Below are 20,485 nucleotides of genomic sequence, written 5' to 3' on the forward strand. Positions count from 1 at the left end.
TACTCTGAAAAATAGGTAGTTTGGACTCCAAAGAGTCAGTGTCATGAAAGACAAAAAAATAAAATAAAAGTTTGGGAACTATTCTAAAGGCTATAGAGACATGACAGCTAAATCCAATGTATTATCCATGAGACGACTAGTAGAATGTGAACATGGACTATACACTAAAACTAATAATATTATAGCAATGTGATATTTCCCGAGTGTGATCATTGTATTAGAGTTATGTAAGAAATTAGTCTTGTTCTTAGATGTATGCTTAAGTATTTAAGGAAGGGAAATGTCATGATATCTGCAACATACTCAAATGGTTCAGGAAAAAAATAAAAGATAAACAAACATGGTAAAACAATTAGGAAATCTAAGAGAAGAATAGAATCATATTCATTGTAATATCCTTGAAATTTTTCAGGTTTGTAATAAAATATTGGGGAATCATACTTAAAATACTTGAATAATAATACTTAAAAATATGTAGTTGAATAAATTAATTATAATTTATATATAAATTTTTATGTATAAACTATATAGTTATATTTATAGTTTAATAAATTAAAGCTAATCACTCCCAAAGGTAGTTATTCCTAACAGTTAAATGTATAATGTTCCAAATCTGCCCAAGTGTATACTAATACTATGTATATACAAGCCTACATATCCTTTTTTATTTTTTTAAGTTTTTTTATGTCTTTTATTTATTTTTGAGAGACAGAGAGAGACAGTGTGAGCAGGGGAGGGTCAGAGAGAGAGGGAGACACAGAATCTGAAGCAGGCTCCAGGCTCTGAGCTAGCTGTCAGCACAGAGCCTGACATGGGGCTCGAACCCACAAACCGTGAGATCATGACCTGAGCGGAAGCCAGATGTTTAACCGGCTGAGCCACCCAGGCACCCCTATTCTTTTTATTTTTTAATGTTTATTTATTTTTGAGAGAGAGAGCACAAGTGAGGGAGGGCAGAGAGAGGAACACACAGAATCCAAAGCAGGCTCCAGGCTCTGAGCTGTCAGCACAGAGCCCGAGTGGGGCCTGAACTCACAAACCATGATATTATGACCTGAGCTGAATCAGACATTTAATCAACAGAGCCACCTAGGTGCCCCATAAATGAAATACAATTATATCATATACTATTCTGCAACTTGTTTTTGTTTAACAATATGACTTAGATATCCTTCCACATCAGTATATATCCCTTGTTTTTTTTCAAGAAACAGGTTTAAGAAACATAAATGAAAATCTACTAAAAAAGGAATAGCCTCAGAAGGATAATGCCTATACTAGGGTTATGGTCTAGAAAGAGCTCACCCGAAATTCCATGACATCCACAAATGACTGGTAGTAATTAATGAGGAATCTAATTATCTCAGATTTTTCTCGATGTACCGGTCCTAAATGTTGCTGAGAGAAACACAAAGCAAACATTTTTAAACACAAAATAAGACAATTGATCAAAGTAACCCTAGAAGAATAGGAGTCATTACTGAAACATACTTGAAGAGGCTTGAAATACACTGACAGGCAAAGTTGGAAGATCTCCAATGCTCTGAAGGTCTTAAAGGGAGGAGAGTCTCTAGATGAGATGATGCACGTGATCCTGACTAGATACAGAGTGCTAAATGAGAGGAAAGTTCAAGGTCCCTCTCAGTTGAAGAGGCCTACTATTTATATTAATGTCAAAAGAAGCAGAATGAGAAGATGCTATACGTACAATGGTAAGAAATCTAGGGCTAATATTGAATGGAGAAGAGTAAGGAATATTCCACAAGATATATGATTCTAAGATAATTAGCAAGGAAACGGGGAAACAGGAACAATAATAAAGTAAATGTACCCTGCTGGGTTGATCAAGAACAAAGTGTTTGCATGAATCTTGCAACAGAGAAAGGGGCAATGCTTTGCTCTAGCTTACCCTGGGAGAATCCCATCTTATCTCAGAACTCTCAAGATTACAAGAACCTGAAGCCCTGTGGTTGAGCCCTGGAAAACTAGAAGGCTACTCCACCCAGACCAAGTTCAAAGAAAGGCAGTCAAAAGAGAAGAGGTTAAGCCCGCCAAGCATAGAGTTATTTCAGAGAAAAGAGAAGAGGGGGATCATGTTCTCACCGTGCTGTTTCGGACATCTATGTTGGGAAATTTCTTGTTGATGTACTTGAGAGAAGATTCCATGGACTTTTCCAGTAAGAAAGGTGGCTTGGATTTGGGGTCTGAACAAGTCTGCACCGATAAAGCATACTATAGGTCAACCCTTTCTCCTGCCCCTTCAAACGTACCCCTCCTGCGGCATTCATTTTCACACAGTCTCTTTCATAGAAAGGGAATCTGAGAATTCATTATGAAAGCCTAACAGTAGGTGAGGAACAAGCTCAAGGTCATGAAGCCAGCCAAACAACCTGGGTATCTTGTCTCACCAAGAATTCAGCAGCGTCTGCTGAAGCCCCACTGCAAAGAGGAAGCTCTCTCCCCACCCCTCAGCAGAAGCCGGAAGGAGTGAGAAAAGCAGCCGCTCCTGAATTAGACTTCATAAGCAAGTGTGTCACAATTATGTCCATATCTAAGTATCTCACCCAGAGGGCATTTGTAGGAGTCACAGGGTCACACAAACCATGCTCCTAGTGATTTGTTTTATTACAAAATGCACCAAAGTTCCCTCTCCCTATTTTCTCTTCCAGAAACTCCCCACTCCTCCCCATGTCTTTATATCTTTACTTCCTTAGGCCCAGCTCCTCACCCCCTACCCAGAGCCCTGCCTAGCCTGACTCCCCTCACCAGCCACTCTCAACTCAACACATCCTATCCTAAGCACACACACATAACCGGAGCATGAACACTCAGACTCTAAGTACCTCAGAAGGCACCTACCCATATTTTATTGAATTATCATATCTATTTTTTTCCATTTAGGGAAGCACTTCCATGGAAAAGTTTTTGCCAGAGACCCAACTTGGAGATCTTCAGAGTAGGGGGGTTCAGCAATAAACAATGAGACCCAGAATTCTAGATCCCACACCTTATTCGAGTGACACAGAACAGAATTATCTCCTACCCACATATACCCAGCAGAAAGCAGATACTCTTACTGGGGCGAGAATCATATCTAGAAGGGGGAAACCCTCAAAAAGAGCCTCCCATTCTCCCTTCCTGCACTGGCTGGCCTATGTAATCCAAGTGACTGAAGGACAGTGGAAAGGAAGAGAAGTCTAACCCCTGGAACTGCCATCTGCAGGGTCCCCTGACCTACTATTGCTGGAATAAGTAGTACTGGCCCGGCGGCTCCTGCTTACCTTCTTGATGTTATACATGCGGATGAGAACCCCCTGACCTCGATCATTCAGGATCGTGAGCTTCTCAGCTAATTTATGCTGGTAGGCGGAGGTCAAAGACATGATGGCCACCGAAAGAGAGGAGTGTCGGACAGCAGTGCCGAATCTCCCCAAACACTTTCAGCTTATGTGGTGACACCCCCTGGGCGGAGGGACCCAGCCTGGTTGGTGCACCGGTCTTCCTGTAGCCTCTACAATTGGCTCATGGGAGAAAGCAGTCATTACAGCTCACAGGCCTTCAGAATCTACTTGTGCTTCCTCTTGCACACTCAGCAGGAGACACTTCCTCTTTCTAGCTGTGCAGCATTTTTGGTAAGACTGTGAAGTTGGCAGAGGCAGTGGAGAGGGACAGGCTTTCAAGGCTCCTCACAGTCTGGCACCAACCTTTTCGGCCTTACCCCTTCACTAAAGTCCTATAAGAAGCTCTACACCAAACAAGTTTCAACTACCCCACTTCCATAGACCTTCATGCGTTTTCTCTTTTATATATCCCCATCGAGAACACCTATGTTATTCTCAGCTGAACCTTAGGCCTATCCATCTTTTAGGGCCCAGATTAAATCCCAAATCCTCCACCATATTCTTCACTATATTTTTCACTATATTCTTCACTATATTTCTTTAAATTTTTTTTAATGTTTTATTTATTTTTGAGACAGAGAGATTCAGAGCATGAGCAGGGAAGAGCAAAGAGAGAGGGAGGCACAGAATCGGAAGCAGGGTCCAGGCTCTGAGCTAGCCATCAGCACAGAGCCCGATGCGGGGCTCGAACCCACGAATGTGAGATCAAGACCTGAGCTGAAGTCGGAGGCTTAACCGACTGAGCCACCCAGGCGCCCCCACTGTATTTTTAAGTATATGACTTATCTCCCCCGATATCATAAGCCCCTTAATGACAGGAATTGTGTCTAATACTTCTTCATATCTTTCACAATACTCTAATACAGTAGTTCTCAAAATGTAGTCATGTCAATATCGCCTAGAAACTTGTCAGACATGCAAATACTCAGGACCCACCCCAGACCTCCTGAACCCAGAACTCTGGGATAGGGTCCAGCACTCTATGTTTCAGTAAGCCTTCCAGGGAATTTCAATACACTCTCAAGTGTGAGGACCACTGCTCTAGCACAAGAGTTCTTTTATTTATTTATTTTTAAGTTTATTTATTTATTTTGAGAGAGAGAGAGCAAATACACAAGCAAGGGAGGCACAGAGAGAGAGAGCACAAGAGAGAGAATCCAAATCAGGCTCCACACTGTCAGCACTAGCATCAAAGCCCGATGCGGGGCTTGAACTCACAAACTGTGAGATTATGACCTGAGCTGAAATCAAGAGTTGGATGTTTAACCTACGAAGCCACCCGGGCCTCCATCTAGTACAATAGTTCTTAAAGATCTCAGTTCTTAAAACTGAGATCAATCCCTAACCTCTGAGATTCAGGATTGGTAAATCTGCAGTGGGGCCTAGAAATCTGCATTTGTAAGTATCATGGGAAGATTCAGTGCAAATGTTACATCAGCTACATGTTGAGAAACACTGATCTAGAACACTATCTCTTGAATCCAACCACTTAGTAAAGATGCTGGCTTATTTGTTGAATTATTAAGACTAAATTGGGAACTAGGCCCCACGAAGAACCAAATTAACTAAGGGGCATCTAGGTGGCTCAGTCAGTAAAGCAGCTGACTTTGGCTCAGGTCATGATCTCATGGTTCATGAGTTTGAGCTCTGCATCAGGCTCTGTGCCGACAGCTCAGAGCCCGGAGCCTGCTTCATATTCTGTATCTCCCTCTCTCTCTGCCCCTCCCTTGCTCTTTCTCTGTTTCTCTGTCTTCGAAAAAATAAATGTTAAAAAAAAATTTTAAAGAACCAAATTAACTGAGATGAACAAGGGAAAATTAATAATAGACTTTAAATCTTAGAAGGCTGAATGAATTTTAGCACTAAAAAATTCTTACCATTTCAACCAGGCCTTAGCTCCCTAAACCAAGAAAACAAACTCACTTTCATGTTTCTTTCAAGGTGAAAGGAAGAAGGTCCTCAGAAAAATTCTACATTAAACAGAGTTGTCTTCGTATCTACTTCCTTTCCAATACCTTTTCTCCACTTTTCTTTTAAATTTTTTTTAATGTTTTATTTATTTTTGATACAGAGAGAGACAGAGCATGAGAGGGGAAGGGGCAGAGAGAGAAGGAGACACAGAACTGGAAGCAGGCTGCAGGCTCCAGGCTCTGAGCCAGCTGTCATCACAGAGCCTGACGCGGGGCTCGAACCCACGAACGTGAGATCTGACCTGAGCTGAAGTCGGAGGCTTAACCGACTGAGCCACTCAGGCGCCCCTCCACTTTTCTTTTAAAAAAATTTTATAATGTTGGGGCACGTGGGTGGCTCAGTCAGCTGAGTGTCTGACTTCAGCTCAGGTCATGATCTCACCATTCCCAAGTTCAAGCCCTGCATTGGACTTTGCTGACAGCTTAGAGCCTGGAGCCTGTTTTGGATTCTATGTCTCCCTCTCTCTCTGCCTCTCCTCCACTCATGCTCTGTCTCTCTGTCAAAAAAAAATTATAACGTTTATTTATTTGAGAGAGGGAAAGACAGAGCACAAGTGGGGATGGGGCAGAGAGAGAGGGAGACACAGAATCCAAAGCAGGCTCCAGGTTCCAAGTGGTCAGCACAGAGCCTGGCTTGGGGCCTGAACTCACGAACTGTGAGATCATGACCTGAGCTGAAGTCGGACCATTAACCAACTGATCCACCCATGTACCCCCTCCACTTTCCAATCATTCTCATTTTCTGTATCCAGGGCTCTTACATTACTCTAATAAATCCTGGGATGGAGGGATGAGGAAGCTGATTAGCATTATTACACACAGAACTAATATGTTTGTCCCCAAGATAATGTATTTTTTAAAGAAACAAGATGACAGTGCTTAACACACAAAATTTCAAACATCCCTAAGGGGAACGTTACACTTCTGGAAAACAGAATCTGCCTTCCAGTTTATTTACTAAATAGAATCCCTAGAAAGCTATGGGCCTGGAATACAGTGTTATTGGCCCTGAAGATTTGAATTACCCACTCTTCTCAAAGAAACTCAGGTTCTACTAAAGTCATTGGTGGTATTTCTCTTGGTCTTTCACCTTGATGGAGGAGATTAAGAGCAGTTGTTGGGACACTAACAGATAGGAAGCTTGAGCCGCAATATAACAGCAGACTTTTTACAGGTTAGTAGTTTTATTGGATCTTTTTCACTTGCATTTCTTATCCTCCTGAAAATTTTGTTGAAGACTGTCCATACAAAGCTAATCTTGTTTTCTCCGGTTCCCAGATATATACTCCCCAACCCAGCAGGGACCAGCCTAGTTGTCTACTGTGAATGCGCAACATTCATTTCTGCCTCTCTCATGATGTGTGCTTTCCGTCTTGCTGACCCAAATCCTACTCGATCTTCTGGATCTGGCTCCAAGAGTCCTAAGTCTGGCCCTTGCTGAACTCCTGCAGTATTTGGTCCCTACCACATATTTTTCATCTAAATTGGGTCCCATCTTTAACTGTCTGTTTCATTTCATACTGCCACCTCAGCTGAACTGTAAGATTGCTGGCGCCTGGAAACACTTATTTGCTTGTACTTAGCATCTGTGGAAAGCCTACATTTTGGCATAGGACAGAATTTGGGTCTCAAATGTAGTTGGGTCCCGTGGACTAAGTCTTATAATTTAGAGGCAAAAAGCCCAGGTTCTGGACCCAGAAACCTTGAATCCACATCCCAACTCTATCACTTAGCAGCTCTCATCCAGTTTCCCTGCCTGTGAAATGGAGATGATATTGATAATATCCTACTGCATGCAGATATTGTGTGTATTAAATAAGTTCTACATGTGAAACAATGACCTAGTTATTTACTAAGTACCAGGTACTTTAAGTGTTTTGCACATATTACCTCAAATAATATTGATGTTACTCAATCATGTGCTAGCTTTGTAACTGCAGGATATCTATCACTCACTGAATTAGTTTCCTAATCTATAAAACAGTGGTAATTCCTCATATACCTGTCAAAGTGGTTACTTGATATGGTATTTGTAAACATTCAGCTCAAGGCCTGGTACACTGGATTAAGAATCCCAAAAAGAAAGTAAATTTAGTGTCACCTGGGTGGCTTAGTCAGTTAAGCGTCCAACTTCAGCTCAGGTCATGATCTCATGGTTCATGGGTTCAAGCCCCATGTCAGGCTCTGTGCTGACAGCTCGGAGCCTGGAGGCTGTGTTCGGATTCTGTGTCTCCCCCTCTCTCTGACCCTCCACTGCTCACGCTGTCTCTCTCTCTCTCTCTCTCTCTCTCTCTCTCGAATTAAATAAAAACATTAAAAAAGAAAGTAAATTTGGGGGGGGGGGTTAGTGTGTGGTGAGCTTATGTCACTTCCTGTGAATTTCTACTTGGCATTGCATAAAGAAAAAGGCCAGGTTTAAAGATGGAACTAATCATTCCAACTGGTAGACTTTAGAGAATCTTCATCGGAAAGATTAGCAGTTCCTCCTGGAAACTGGAAGAACCCTTCTGAGCGTGGTTCAGTTACCCCAGGGCAGGGCCTAGTAACCCTGGCTACAAATCAGAATCCCCTGTGGAACTCTTTTAAAGTCACAGTTAGCCAGACCCCATTTGTGAAGATTCTGATCTGATAGTTCTAGAAGATCTGTCACTACTCAGTGATTTTCATGCACAACCAAAATTGAAAACCACTCGTTTAAGACTTCACTATGACATCAAAAACTTCCAAACCTCTTGAGAAGCCATAGACCATATGATGGGAGAAAAGGAATTGAGGAGCTTGAACAAAAAGTTGGTTTACATCACTTGACAAAGGTACTTTGCTCTCTCCCTCTCCCCAAACTTCTGCTAAGTTTGCCTTGTTCTGACGTGCAGAAGGATTGTTTTCCTCTTCAGATTCAGACACACTTCCCTTCAGATCCTTGAGAGATACTGCTTCAAGAATAAGGAAGGAGGTCTCAGGGGCCTCTAGACTCAGTTTGTCAGGGTAGCATTGAGGTTTCAACACTCTTGCCAAGTCTAACACGTATTCAAATCAAATGGCTTCCATTATAGTCTTGGCCTCCCAACACGGGATATTCAGCTATCAGTAATTTGGTGAATGGTCCAAACTTGCCAATTCTTGCTGCCCCATCTGAAGCACTCTTTGTTAAGACCAACCTTATCAGTCTGATCAAACTTTATACTTTTCTAGGGTGCTGGATAAAATAAGGGTTTGAGGTTATCTGATGCCTACATTTTAGTATTAAAGCCTTCTTCTATTATCTTTACGAATCTAAAGATAACTATACAATACTGGATATACTCCAGGTATTATTTTTCAGAAAGCCAAGTCACCTTATAATAAGGGTCCGTGGCTCTAACATTATCATTAATATGCAGTGTAAGCTTTAAAGAGCCAGCCTGGCTTGCGTTCCTGAAAGGCACCTGAGTCGAAATCCCTGGACTTAATCATCTAAATGCCCTCAGGAAAATCTGACATTTAACAGTCTAGCTCTGTGCCCTTTGTCTATGCCCTAGGCATGATCCAAAGCAGAATTGAAATGGGCTATTCTAGGCACTTTTCTGTCCTTTCTGCTTATGCCAGTCTGCCTTGATCTTCCCCCCCCCCCCGCCCCCCCCCCCAACTGCCATCAGACTATGCTGTCCCTGCTTTGCAGAAATCTCAGCTGTAACTGTTGCCTGGAAACTTGGGAGTCCTTGAAGTGAATGTCTGCTATAATAGCTAAAGACAGCTAGCCATAAGGGAAAGTAGGCCTCCTATTGGCAGTCAAATGTGGCAGATTTGAGATGGTATATTCTTAGTTCATTTCTAGGACTCTTCATATGTTGATAACCTACAACTTTAGAGATTTCAGACTGGCATTCTCAGATCATTATAAAGTAGCCTGAACTTGAACATGGTACTGTTCATTCTTCTGGTCCCCTCTCCCCAAAAGGGCTACACTGATCTGACAAGTAGCGTTTTGTCTAGCAAAGAGCTTAATTTAGATAGATTTGGCAAAGAGAAGGAAGGGAGCAATGCTGAACTGTAAAGGAACCAGCTGCCCCAGCCTTGCTTTCTCGAACACTCAAGCCGATGGTGTTAAATTTCATCTTACCCCAGTACTGTAAGCTTTCCAAGGAGCCTTCCCTGTTTAATAGTCTATTTGGGGGCACATAATTCTATCCCAAAGCACCTATAAGACTAAAATATATGTACAAATGTTAATTTTTAGTTTTCCAAGGCATATAAGCAGTGAAGTTCTCCTATCATCTAACTGACTAGGCTATTGCTTTAGTCATGCAAAACTTTCATAGGGAGATATTATATCTTTCACTCTTTTTTTGGAGAACAGAAAGTAAGCTTATGTCAAAACTACCTGATCTTAAATGTCAATATTTTCTTTGTCAACACAAGGTTCCTACTATTTTACGCCTCATGGAGTCAGAAACCCTAGAAATATGTCCTTATGACCCAAACCACAGGATGCCAGCCAGCAGGTTACAGTACCACCTGGCATCACGTAGAAAGGTAATAAAATGTTGGGGCGCCTGGGTGGCCCAGTCAGTTGAGCATCCCACTCTTGGTTTCAGCTCAGGTCATGATCTCACAGTTTGTGAGTTCCAGCCCTGCATCAGGCTCTGTGCCAAAGGTGTGGAGCTTGCTTGGGATAGTCTCTCTCTCCTTCTCTCCCTCTCTCCCTCTCTCTCTCAAAATAAATAAATAAACTTTTCAAAAAAATGTTAAATCACCAGAGGGAGAAATATAAGCTCAGAATAGGAAAAGTCAAAAGATATTTTTTTAAAAAAGAACAAGCCTCTGACCATACATAGCACTTAGCAGTTCTTAATGTTGGAAGTGGTTTGTCTTCAGCATTTCCAGAAAGAATGGAGGGTGGAGGGGTCCCTGGGTGGCTCAGTTGGTTGAGTGACAGACTTTGGCACAGGTCATGATCTCACGGTTCACGGGTTCAGGCCCCATGTCAGGCTCTGTGCTGACAGCTTGCTCAGACCCTGGAGCCTGTCTTCAGATTCTGTGTCTCCTCTCTCTGCCCCTACCCCGTTCACGCTCTGTCTCTCTCTGTCTCTCAATAATAAATAAAATGTAAAAAAAATGGTTAAAAAAAAAGAATGGAGAGTGAAATACAGGCAAAGCCTACCAGCCATTTCACGAAAGCCTTTTTCTTTTAGAAAAATCTGCGGATAGCTCAAAAGATGGCTAATTGCAAATATAATGTTTGCCACACGGTCCCAGTCAAAAGGCTCAAGGAACATGAGGCTAACTGTGTCAATAGAACAGCTGTAGATGATGGTAAGTTTTTTTTATTTGAGGGGGGTAGATAAGTTCTATTGCCCCTTACCCTCCATATTTCATGACTAGGGAAGTCTTAGCCAATTAAGAGGAATGAAAAACAAAAGGAGGTTTCCACTCTGCTTCTATAACTTCTGATCTTCTTTATTCCAGAGCCATTTAATCTTCCAAATGTTATTTCTCTTAAGTTTGGACCCAAATGAAAAACTTTCTAATACTGCCAATCAGATTCTTGACCCTAATGGCTGGAACATAGGTGAGCAAGGGTGAAACAGTGAACACAGTCATAAATGAACACAGTCCTACTTCATAGCTTATAAGTATTGCAATCCTGGATAAATTAAGTCTTAATACTCCTCTCACAAAATCTTAAACACCATCAAATAAATCTGAGAATTTCATCTGTATCTGGAGAGGCAACCCAGTAAAAAGGAGTCTAATTAAAACCAATAATCATTTATAACAGTTTAAAAAAATCTCCCCTTACCAATATCTGGTCACTTTCCATAGGAAAAAGTACTGGTATAAATAGAAACCTGCAGTCTAACAGGTTTGGATTTATCCTATCTCAAGTAACATCCTTTCTCTAAAATGTAGCTTGTCATAATGAATTCACTAGTTTTTCAGTCAGATCTAGGTTCAGCTATATGCTGTGGTCTTAAGTAAAGCTACTTCTCAACCACAGCTTCCTCACCTATAAAGGAATAAGACCGACCTTAAAAGATAAATATTAAATAAAGACATGTGTATATTAGAATAATGCAAGTTCCTTTAATGGAGAAAGTACAAGTTGTGTTGATATCCCAGTTTAACACAACAGAAGTTTCCTTCCACAGGCTCTTTTCGTCTTGGGACCATCACCTTCCATGCTGGGCTTCCCAAACTGTCACAAAAAGACAGTGGAGGCGCAGGTGCCTCTTAAGCACCTTGACCCAGAAAAAAATACTTCCGTTCATATTCCATTGGCAAAAACAAATCATATGGCCATACCTAACACAAAGCTGCTGGGAATACTGTCTCTGGCAGCATAGCCAATTTCCAGCAACAGCTATGGAAGAAAGAGTCAAACCTCTGCTGCCAATTAGTTTTCTCTGCAACAATATAAAAATGCTTAGTACTAGGGCCCCTAGGTGGTCTAGTTGGTTGGCCATATGACTCTTGATTTCCGCTCAGGTCACAGTCTCACAGTTCCTGGGTTTGAGCCCCGCATCAAGCTCCATGCTGATCGTTCAGAGCCTGCTTGGGATTCCTTCTCTCTCCCTCTCTCTGCCCCTTCAGTGAGCACTCCTCTCTCTCATAAACTAAATTAGGAAACTTAAAATTAAAAATTAAAAAAAAATGCTGAGTACTTGTATCACACATCCATCCTCTCTCGTTTTTTTCTAGATAACATGTATCATTCTCCTTTATTTGTTCTTAAGACATTAGTTCCAAAAATGCTGTTTGTGAAAGGTAAGATAAATCGCTTTACAGAAGTTATTGGAATAGTGGGGTGCCTGGTGGCTCGGTCAGTTGAGCGTCTTGATTTTGGCCCAGAGTCATGGGATCAAACCCACATTGGGCTCTGTGCTGAGCATGGAACCTAAGATTCTCCCTCTCTCTTTTTCTCTCTCTCTCCCTCTGCCTCTCTCCTCTGCTTGCATACTCTCTCTAAAAAATTTTTTAAAGTTTTTGGAATAATGAGAAAAATGCCTTTAAGTTCAACTCTTAAAGCAAGATGGCCACTAGGTTGTAGACCTGGTAGATGCCTAAACTTCAATTATAAATTTTAAAAAATCTGTACTCATGGGTTCTAACTACTTCCATTCCCTCCCTAAGCTCCACTTAGGACTTTAATCCATTAAGGACTTGATTACACAAAGTTCTCAATTCTATATTAGTTTTCAAAAAAAAATCTTAAAATTATAAAGGGAAAAGAATTCTTATACTACATATGAACCAACCTAACAAGGATCCCCAATCTAAAAAGCTTGAAGGGCACATCTAAGAGTTAAAGAAGCCAGGGTACCTGGATGGCTCAGTAGGTTAAGCATCTGACTCTTGGTTTTGACTCAGGTCATGTTCTTATACCTTGTGAGTTCGAGTTCCACACTGGGCTCCATGCGGACAGTGCAGAGCCTGCTTAGGATTCTCTCTCTCTCTCCCTCTCTTTCTGTCCCTCCTCTGATCGCTCGCTCTCTCTCTCTCTCCCTCTCTCTCTCTCTCTCTCTCTCTCTCTCTCTTAGAATAAGTAAACTTAAAAAAAAGAGTTAGAGAAGCTATCAATGGAGTTACCTACCACATATATAGGGGTATGGGAAGTACAAAGGAACTATATAAACAAAATCAATAATCCCAACTCTGACAATAATAGCAATCATTTTGGATAAAGTAATTTTAATCACCGGGGCTCCTGGGTGGCTCAGTCATTTAAGCATCTGACTCTTGATCTTGACCCAGGTCATGATCTCTTAGTTTGTGAGATGGAGCCCCATGCCAGGCTCTGAGGTGTCAGCACCTGCTTGGGATTCTTTCTCTCCCTCTGCCCATCCTCTGCTCATGCATGCTCTCTCTTTCTCTTTCTCAAAATAAATAAATAAACTTTTCTTAAAAAGTAATTTTAATCTCCTTGCATTGGCTATCTAAACTAAATCTTCAGTTCTGGTCTCCATCTAATTTTCCTTTTTTGGTCATCTTTTACAGTGACTCAAGGGACATAAAAAGGAGACTATGGATAACAAACATCTTAACGACTATAAGTCCTGCAGAAAAGGTAGAGTATCTTTTCTAAACTAGTGGGCTCCTGGGTGGCTCAGTCAATTAACTATCTGACTCTTGGTTTAGGCTCAGGTCATGATCTTGGCGTCATGAAATCAAACCCCAAGTCAGGCTCCGTGCTGGGTGTGGAGCCTGTTTCAGATTCTCACTCTCCCTTTCCCTCTGCCCCTGCCCCTCTCACACTTATGCTCACACTTGCACTCTCTCAAAACAAAACAATAACAACAATAAAAACCCTAATCTCATAGTTCTATGATATTAACATAGTTGTAACCAATATCTCTAATGTCATATTCTAAATATTCAAAGTTTCTTAGACAAACTTTTACTCTTTAAAAAATAAACCATATTTTGTATCCTAAGTCCTTCTCCCCACCAAATAATAGAATGCAAGCAAAGTCCCAGTGGCTTTAAGTCAGACTGTGGAGAAAGAGCTGTCCAAAACTCTATTTGAAATGCAACTAACGTATATCAAGCTTAGGTCTTCCATAAAAACACTGTAAAAAAATGACACTACTTTAATGTTCTCTTTCTACCCATAGGACAGAAAAACTGATGGAGAAGCTGTGGATTAAAAAGCCAGCAGACAGAAAATGTATTGTCCTTTTTCAAACTTTGGGGAAATCTTAACTGTCAAGTTTTAGAGGAAAAACTCCAGTCACTGTTGGCATCTTAACATGTTTTTATTTATTTAAATAAAAAATATTTTTCCTATGACGAGCTTCATTTGGTTTATTATTCTTCCTTGCTTTCAGACCCTCATTTGTCAACCAAAAGGCTAGAGGGCTTTTTTGCCTATTTCCCTTATTAGTAGAAAAAATACAATTACCTTAATCAGGTTCTTTATCCTCTGATTATTTTTCTCCTACTCCAAGTCAGGTACTACACGACCATCAGGTCAACTCTCTTCAGTTAATTTTGTACAAATCTTCCATGCTTAAAAGATATCATTTTTCGGGGCTCCTGGCTGACTCAGTCAGTAGAGTATGTGACTCTTGATCTCAGGGTTGTGAGTTTAAGCCCCATGTTAGATGTGGAGCCTACTTTAAAAAACAAAACAAACAAAAAAGATACAGTTTTTCTGAGAAGCTGAGTTTGGAGCATGTCTCCAAATCTCCCTTCTTACCTCTATAGAAGTCAGTTTGTTCCAATCTTAAATACAGCCTTATTCTTTTCTGCTCTGTTCATTTTCAATGTCACCCCTTGCCCTTCAACCATTGAAATCCCTTTCTAGCTTTTTTTTTAAAGTCTAATTCTTATTCCTCACACATTTAAACCTTCCAGGTGTCCAACCTCAACCATACCACAAACCTTCACAAGAGAAGTCAGAATCACATCCTCCTTTGTATTTGCTATACCATATGCCACTAGCCTGGTGCTATGCATCTAGGAAATAATCGCATACTTGGTGCTTAAACTGAACCAAGACTCAATTTATAACAGGCCAAAATTTGTTCAAGATGTTTTTCTTTTTCATCTAGTTAATTTTAAAATAATGACTTCAGGGACACCTGGGTGGCTCAGTAGGTTAAGCATCTGACTTCAACCTGGGTCATGATCTCATGGTTCATGGGCTCGAGCCCACATAGGGCTCTGTGCTGACAACTCGGAGCCTGGAGCCTGATTTAGATCCTGTGTCTCCCTCTCTGTCTGTCTCTGTCTCTCTCTCTCTCTCTCCCTCCTTCCCTCTCTCTCTCTCTCTCTCTCTCTCTCTCTCTCTCTCTCTCTGTCTCTCTCTCAAAAAATGAATAAACAGGGGCGCCTGGGTGGCTCAGTTGGTTAAGCCTCCGGCTTCGGCTCAGGTCAGATCTCACGTTTGTGGGTTCGAGCCCCGCGTCGGGCTCTGTGCTGACAGCTAGCTTCAGGTTCTTTATCCTCTGATTATTTTTCTCCTACTCCAAGTCAGGTACTACACGACCATCAGGTCAACCCTCTTCAGTTAATTTTGTACAAATCTTCCATGCTTAAAAGATATCATTTTTCGGGGCTCCTGGCTGACTCAGTCAGTAGAGTATGTGACTCTCGATCTCAGGGTTGTGAGTTTAAGCCCCATGTTAGATGTGGAGCCTACTTTAAAAAACAAAACAAACAAAAAAGATACAGCTAGCTTCCAGTTCTGTGTCTCCTTCTCTCTCTGCCCCTCCTGCTCTCATGCTCTGTCTCTCTCTGTATCAAAAATAAATAAAACATTTTTAAAAAATGAATAAACATTTAAAAAAAACTTTAGAATAATGACTTCAGTGTTTTACTAGTTTACCGATTCGTTCAGGTATAGACTTAAAATAAAAAGTAGAAGTTATAATCAAATGGATATTTTTCTGCCCTTAGAAGTCTTATCCTTACCTAAATACTTTCTAGATCCTTTTCAGATTATTTTTTTCCCCTTAAAGCAGAAAACAGAAGGGAGAATAACTAGATATTTATAGAATCTAGCACATTCTAGTATACTTTGTACAAAGGAGAGCTACTGACTTGCTCCCTTATATTTACATAATATAAACAAGATTTTCATCTCTTGACTAAGGCCTTACACATATTTGAATTTTTTAAATTACACTTTGGTATATTAACACTAAACTATATGAAAATTAAAATGTTTCCTAGGTGGGGTGCCTGGGTAGCTCAGTTGATTAAGCATCCAACTTCAGCTTAGGTCATGATCTCATGGTTTCTGAGTTCAAGCTCTGCATTGGGCTCTGTGCTGACAGCTCAGAGACTGGCGCCTGCTTCAGATTCTGTGTCTCCGTCTCTCTCTGCCCCTCCCTGGCTCACTCTCTCTCTCAAAAATAAATAAGGCCTTTAAAATTTTTTTAAGAAAATGTTTCCTAGGAAAAATGGCCCAGAAAGATAGAGATGTCTTTATCATATTTTAGGTATATAGAATCTTCTCCTAAAAAGCCATGTAGTCTGAATTGATTGGTGTGACCATATAATTTTCCTTCAAACCAGGATCCTCTTGAGCATGAAAGGGGGAATAATAACTATCCTAGGATAACAATAACAAAAACAGGTTGGCCACCCAAGTCTTAAGGGATAAAACATCACATAATTAGGCAGTTGCCATTTGAAATATGGATGTCAGATCTACTCAAATCTCACTTTAAGAAGTTTTGTGTTCATTGAAGGAAGGCACAATTGAAACTAAAATATCACCTTTTTTTTTGGCCTTTGACATAACATTTGGTCAAAGCTTTGAAGATAAATAAATTTATGGAAACATACTTAAAAGAAAAAAAAAGCAAAGTTTCAAAGTTACTGCCTCAAAGCCTGTCTAGATAGAATATTAACTATTCCCCCATACTCCCAAAACAGGTGGTCTATGTCTCCATTTAATGTCCCTTCATTCTGATTTATTATTATTCTCCTATAAGATGCTTTAGGAGAGGCACGATTTTGACTATGTAACAGTCCTGTGCCTACAAAAAAAAAAAAAAATCAAAGTTGCTGAATGTGCAGAATCTATATAGATACCAGGTAAAAAGAGACTCAGTGCCCTGGACTAAATATTTATACTGAATAAATCAATTTTTCAAAAACCTTGGTAACCAGGTTTTTGAAAATAATAAAACTTTCTAGCTATAAAGTTTCTTCCCTACAATCAAGTTCAGGATTTCTACTCTTACATTCACAGCATGAACTATGAGGAAACAATTGCTAAGGCACATTATTCATGTCATAATGTACCAGAATACAGCTCATTGATTCCCCAACTCTATCTTACTGTTGGTCCATATTTCATGATCTTTCTGTGCACGCTTCCCAAGCAACTGTGGTGTAAAGCAAGGAAAGAAAAAAAACCTCCAATATTTTAGTCTCTTCTTCCCCCATATTTACTTACTAGATGATGTCTCACAATTGTCCTAACAGCTCCTGACAAAATATACCTGTGCTCTTAAATTACATAATCAAGTATCTACTGTACTTGGCACAGTGTTAAGAACTACAGTGGCATGGTCCCTTATAAAGGAACAATGTTGACAATAATAGTATAAGGCGATGGTTCTCAAACTTTAATGGGTATTGAAATCACATGAAGACCTTGTCAAAACACAGATGAAAGGACATTTCACCCGAGTTTCTGATTCAGTAGGTCCGTAGAAAGGCCTATGGATTGGCATTTTCTCAAGTTCCCAAGTGATACTGATGCTGTGATTTGGGACTACACTTCAAGAACCACTGGCCTGATAACACAGATTAAGTGCTAGGAGGGAAGGAGGGTGGAAAGAGGTTATAAGAAAACATAAGCACTTAATCGCAGGCAAAGGTTAGAAGGCTTCAGAGAAAAATATGACCTTTGGGTTTAAACATTTGACATTTTTATTTTTGTTTGGTTTTTATTTTATCAATAACTTATTTACTTTTTAATTTACATCCAAGTTAATTAGCATGTGGCTCAACTGATTTCAGGAGTGGACTCCTTAAGCCCTTTACCCACTTAGCCCATCCCCCCCTCACAACCGCTCAGCAACCCTCTGTTTGTTCTCCATATTTAAGAGTCTCTTACATTTTGTCCCTCTCCCTGTTCTTATATTATTTTTGCTTCCTTTCTCTTATGTTCATCTGTTTTGTATCTTAAAGTCCTCATAAAACATTTGACATTTTTTAAAATAACAGATCAGAAGAATGACAGTAGTAAAATTTTAGAACTCTTCAGTGCAAGATTAGTCCTTAATGTAATTTTTAGTGGGTAAAATTTCTTTAGTATAATTCTGCCATTCTACCATCTTTTCTACAAACTTCTATTAATAATTTCCATTTCCTCACCTATTTGTTCATAAGCCTTGCTAAAGTGATACTAACAATGGTTTACAAATTTTGACTTACAATTTACCTCTTAGCTGCCTGCACCAGAAAGGCTGTGAGGAGCTATGTGTTGCTGACTCCTGGAAAAAGGAAACAGCTAGAAATAACAAAAAACAGATTTCTCAAGCCCACTGGTAACTGTTATAGGCAATGTGGATTACATAGGTATATGACATTTACTTAAGACACAGAATTACACAAATGTTTTTATGTTTATTTTTGAGAAACAGAGCAACAGAGCATGAGTGGGGGAGGGGCAGAGAGAAAAGGAGACACAGACTCTGAAGCAGCCTCCAGGCTCTGAGTGTCAGCACAGAGCCAGATGCCGGGCTCGAACTCCCGAACTGTGAGATCATGACCTGAGCTGAAGTTGGCCGCTTAACCAACTGAGCCACCCAGACACCCTAAAGTACAAATTTTTTAAAAATCACTACTCTGTTTCTTTTTCTTTTTTAATGTTTATTTAGTTTTGAGAGACAGAGTACAAGCCAGGATGGGGCAGAGAGAAAGAGAGACACAGAATTCGAAGCAGGCTCCAGGCTCTGAGCTGTCAGCACAGAGCCCAATGCTGGGCTTGAACCCACAAGTTGTGAGATCATGACCAAAGCCAAAGACAGATGCTTAGCCAACTGAGCGCCCAGGCACCCCTAAAAAAAAAAAAAATCACTATTTTCATTCATCCTGTATTATCCTGTGTTTCTAGAGTTTAATGTTGACTACTCAATCCAAACTCCCATTAGGGACTCTTTTTTAAACATAAATTTATTTTCTCTGGCCCCCTGCTGGCAGCACCTCTCCCTGCTACTTTGCCTGAAAAATTGTAACCACCCCAACTTTCACCCTCCCCGACAGCAATACTTTCCAATCTAACCTCTTCAGTAAGAACACCTGTTATGACCCACCAGGTCTCTCATTTTGAAATATTTTGCAACTGAATTTATTGAATAGCTTTCCTATTTTTAATTAGGCACTTAACTACTGATCCGAAACCATAATCAGATGAGAGGATCAGGATTTTGTTGACAGCACTCAAGCCAGAAACAGAGAAATTTAATATTTTAATCTTATGGTGAGGTAAAGTTTAAGTTTTATTGGGCTATCTAAAACACTGAAACTCCTAAAGATCTCAAGAATTACTGGAATTCCTTCCATCCTAAAGGCTGAGAAAACTTATTTTCTAACAAAGATTTTTTTTTAATTTTAAATGTTTATTTATTTTTGAAGGAGAGAAAGACAGAGAGTGAGCAGGGGAGGATCAGAGAGAGAGGGAGACACAAAACCCAAAGCAGGCTCCAGGCTCTGAGCTGCCAGCATAGAGCCTGATGTGGGACTCGAACTCACAAACTGTGAGGTCATGACCTGAGCCAAAGTCTCACACTCAACAGATTGAGCCAGCAAGGCTCAAAGATTTTTTTTTTAATCACAAGGGTACAGATATGTCTTTATATTCATTAGTCCAGATTGCTTGTTTTTGACTGATAATTATTAGTTCAAATATATAATCTATAGGGGCGCCTGAGTGGCTCAGTCAATTAAGCACCAGACTCTTGCTTCCGGCTCAGGTCATGATCTCATGGGCCGTGAGTTGAAGCTCCACGTCCAGCTCCCTCCTGATGGTCCAAAGCCTGCTTAAGATTCCCTCTCTCTCCTGGGGCACCTGGGTGGCTCAGTCGGTTAAGCACTTGAATTCAGCTCAGGTCATGATCTCATTGTTCATGAGTTCAAGCCCTGCGTCAGGGCTCTATGCTGACAGCCTGAAGCCTGCTTTGGACTCTATCTCAGCCAATCTCTCTCTCTCTCTCTCTCTCTCAAAAATAAGTAAACATTTTTTTTTAATTTTAAGGATTCTCTGCCCTCCTTACATCCCCAGTGTGAGTGCACACACATGTTCTCTCTCAAAATAAACTTTAAAAAAATTTAATATACACAATCTATAATTTAAGGATAAATGCTAGCATATCATCAGATACAACCTGCAAGGATCAGATTCCGTTTAGGGTATGAATCTCAGCTAGCTCCTAGACCGACCCTGTGTAAATGCCTTGGGCTCTCATTGTTTTTTTTCCCTTTTCAAATATATTCAACCTGGCTGAAAATCCAGTCTGAAAGACAGCTCAGCAGGGATCTTAGATAAAGCAGGAACTTTCTAGGTTGGAGATGAATGAACAAAACATTTAAGAATATAAAGAATAGATGTGTAGCGCGTTTTTATTTTAAAATCTCCACTGAAAGACACTTGTGGGGGGGGGGGTTTGTTTGAAA

The 20,485-nt window shown here is 40.5% G+C and overlaps 2 protein-coding genes across 4 annotated transcripts in view; one reads left to right on the plus strand and one right to left on the minus strand.

Annotated features, from left to right (window-relative positions):
- Positions 1-3,449, minus strand: part of NCKAP1L (NCK associated protein 1 like) — a 38,619-nt gene extending 35,170 nt beyond the window's left edge. For 2 of the 3 annotated variants that reach the window (XM_029953949.1, XM_029953948.1), the window contains exons 1-3: positions 3,282-3,449; positions 2,104-2,214; positions 1,306-1,398 (exon numbers count right to left, since the gene is read on the minus strand). In XM_029953949.1, the coding sequence (XP_029809809.1) occupies positions 1,306-1,398; positions 2,104-2,214; positions 3,282-3,383 (306 nt within the window). In that variant the 5' untranslated portion in view covers positions 3,384-3,449. The remainder of the gene's footprint in view (positions 1-1,305; positions 1,399-2,103; positions 2,215-3,281) is intronic. The other variant, XM_029953950.1, reaches the window with a different exon arrangement.
- Positions 3,450-8,012: 4,563 nt separating this feature from the next.
- LOC115305197 (gametocyte-specific factor 1-like) lies at positions 8,013-13,976 on the plus strand. The gene is given in 9 exon segments (XM_029955487.1): positions 8,013-8,184; positions 9,770-9,883; positions 10,543-10,663; positions 10,817-10,845; positions 10,847-10,919; positions 12,050-12,104; positions 12,911-12,932; positions 13,355-13,415; positions 13,963-13,976. Coding segments are annotated over 8 exon segments (468 nt in total). The 5' UTR covers positions 8,013-8,184; positions 9,770-9,790.
- The last annotated feature ends 6,509 nt before the right edge of the window (positions 13,977-20,485 follow it).

The sequence above is a fragment of the Suricata suricatta genome, chromosome 10 (genome assembly GCF_006229205.1).
Source record: "Suricata suricatta isolate VVHF042 chromosome 10, meerkat_22Aug2017_6uvM2_HiC, whole genome shotgun sequence".
Lineage (NCBI taxonomy): Eukaryota > Metazoa > Chordata > Mammalia > Carnivora > Herpestidae > Suricata > Suricata suricatta.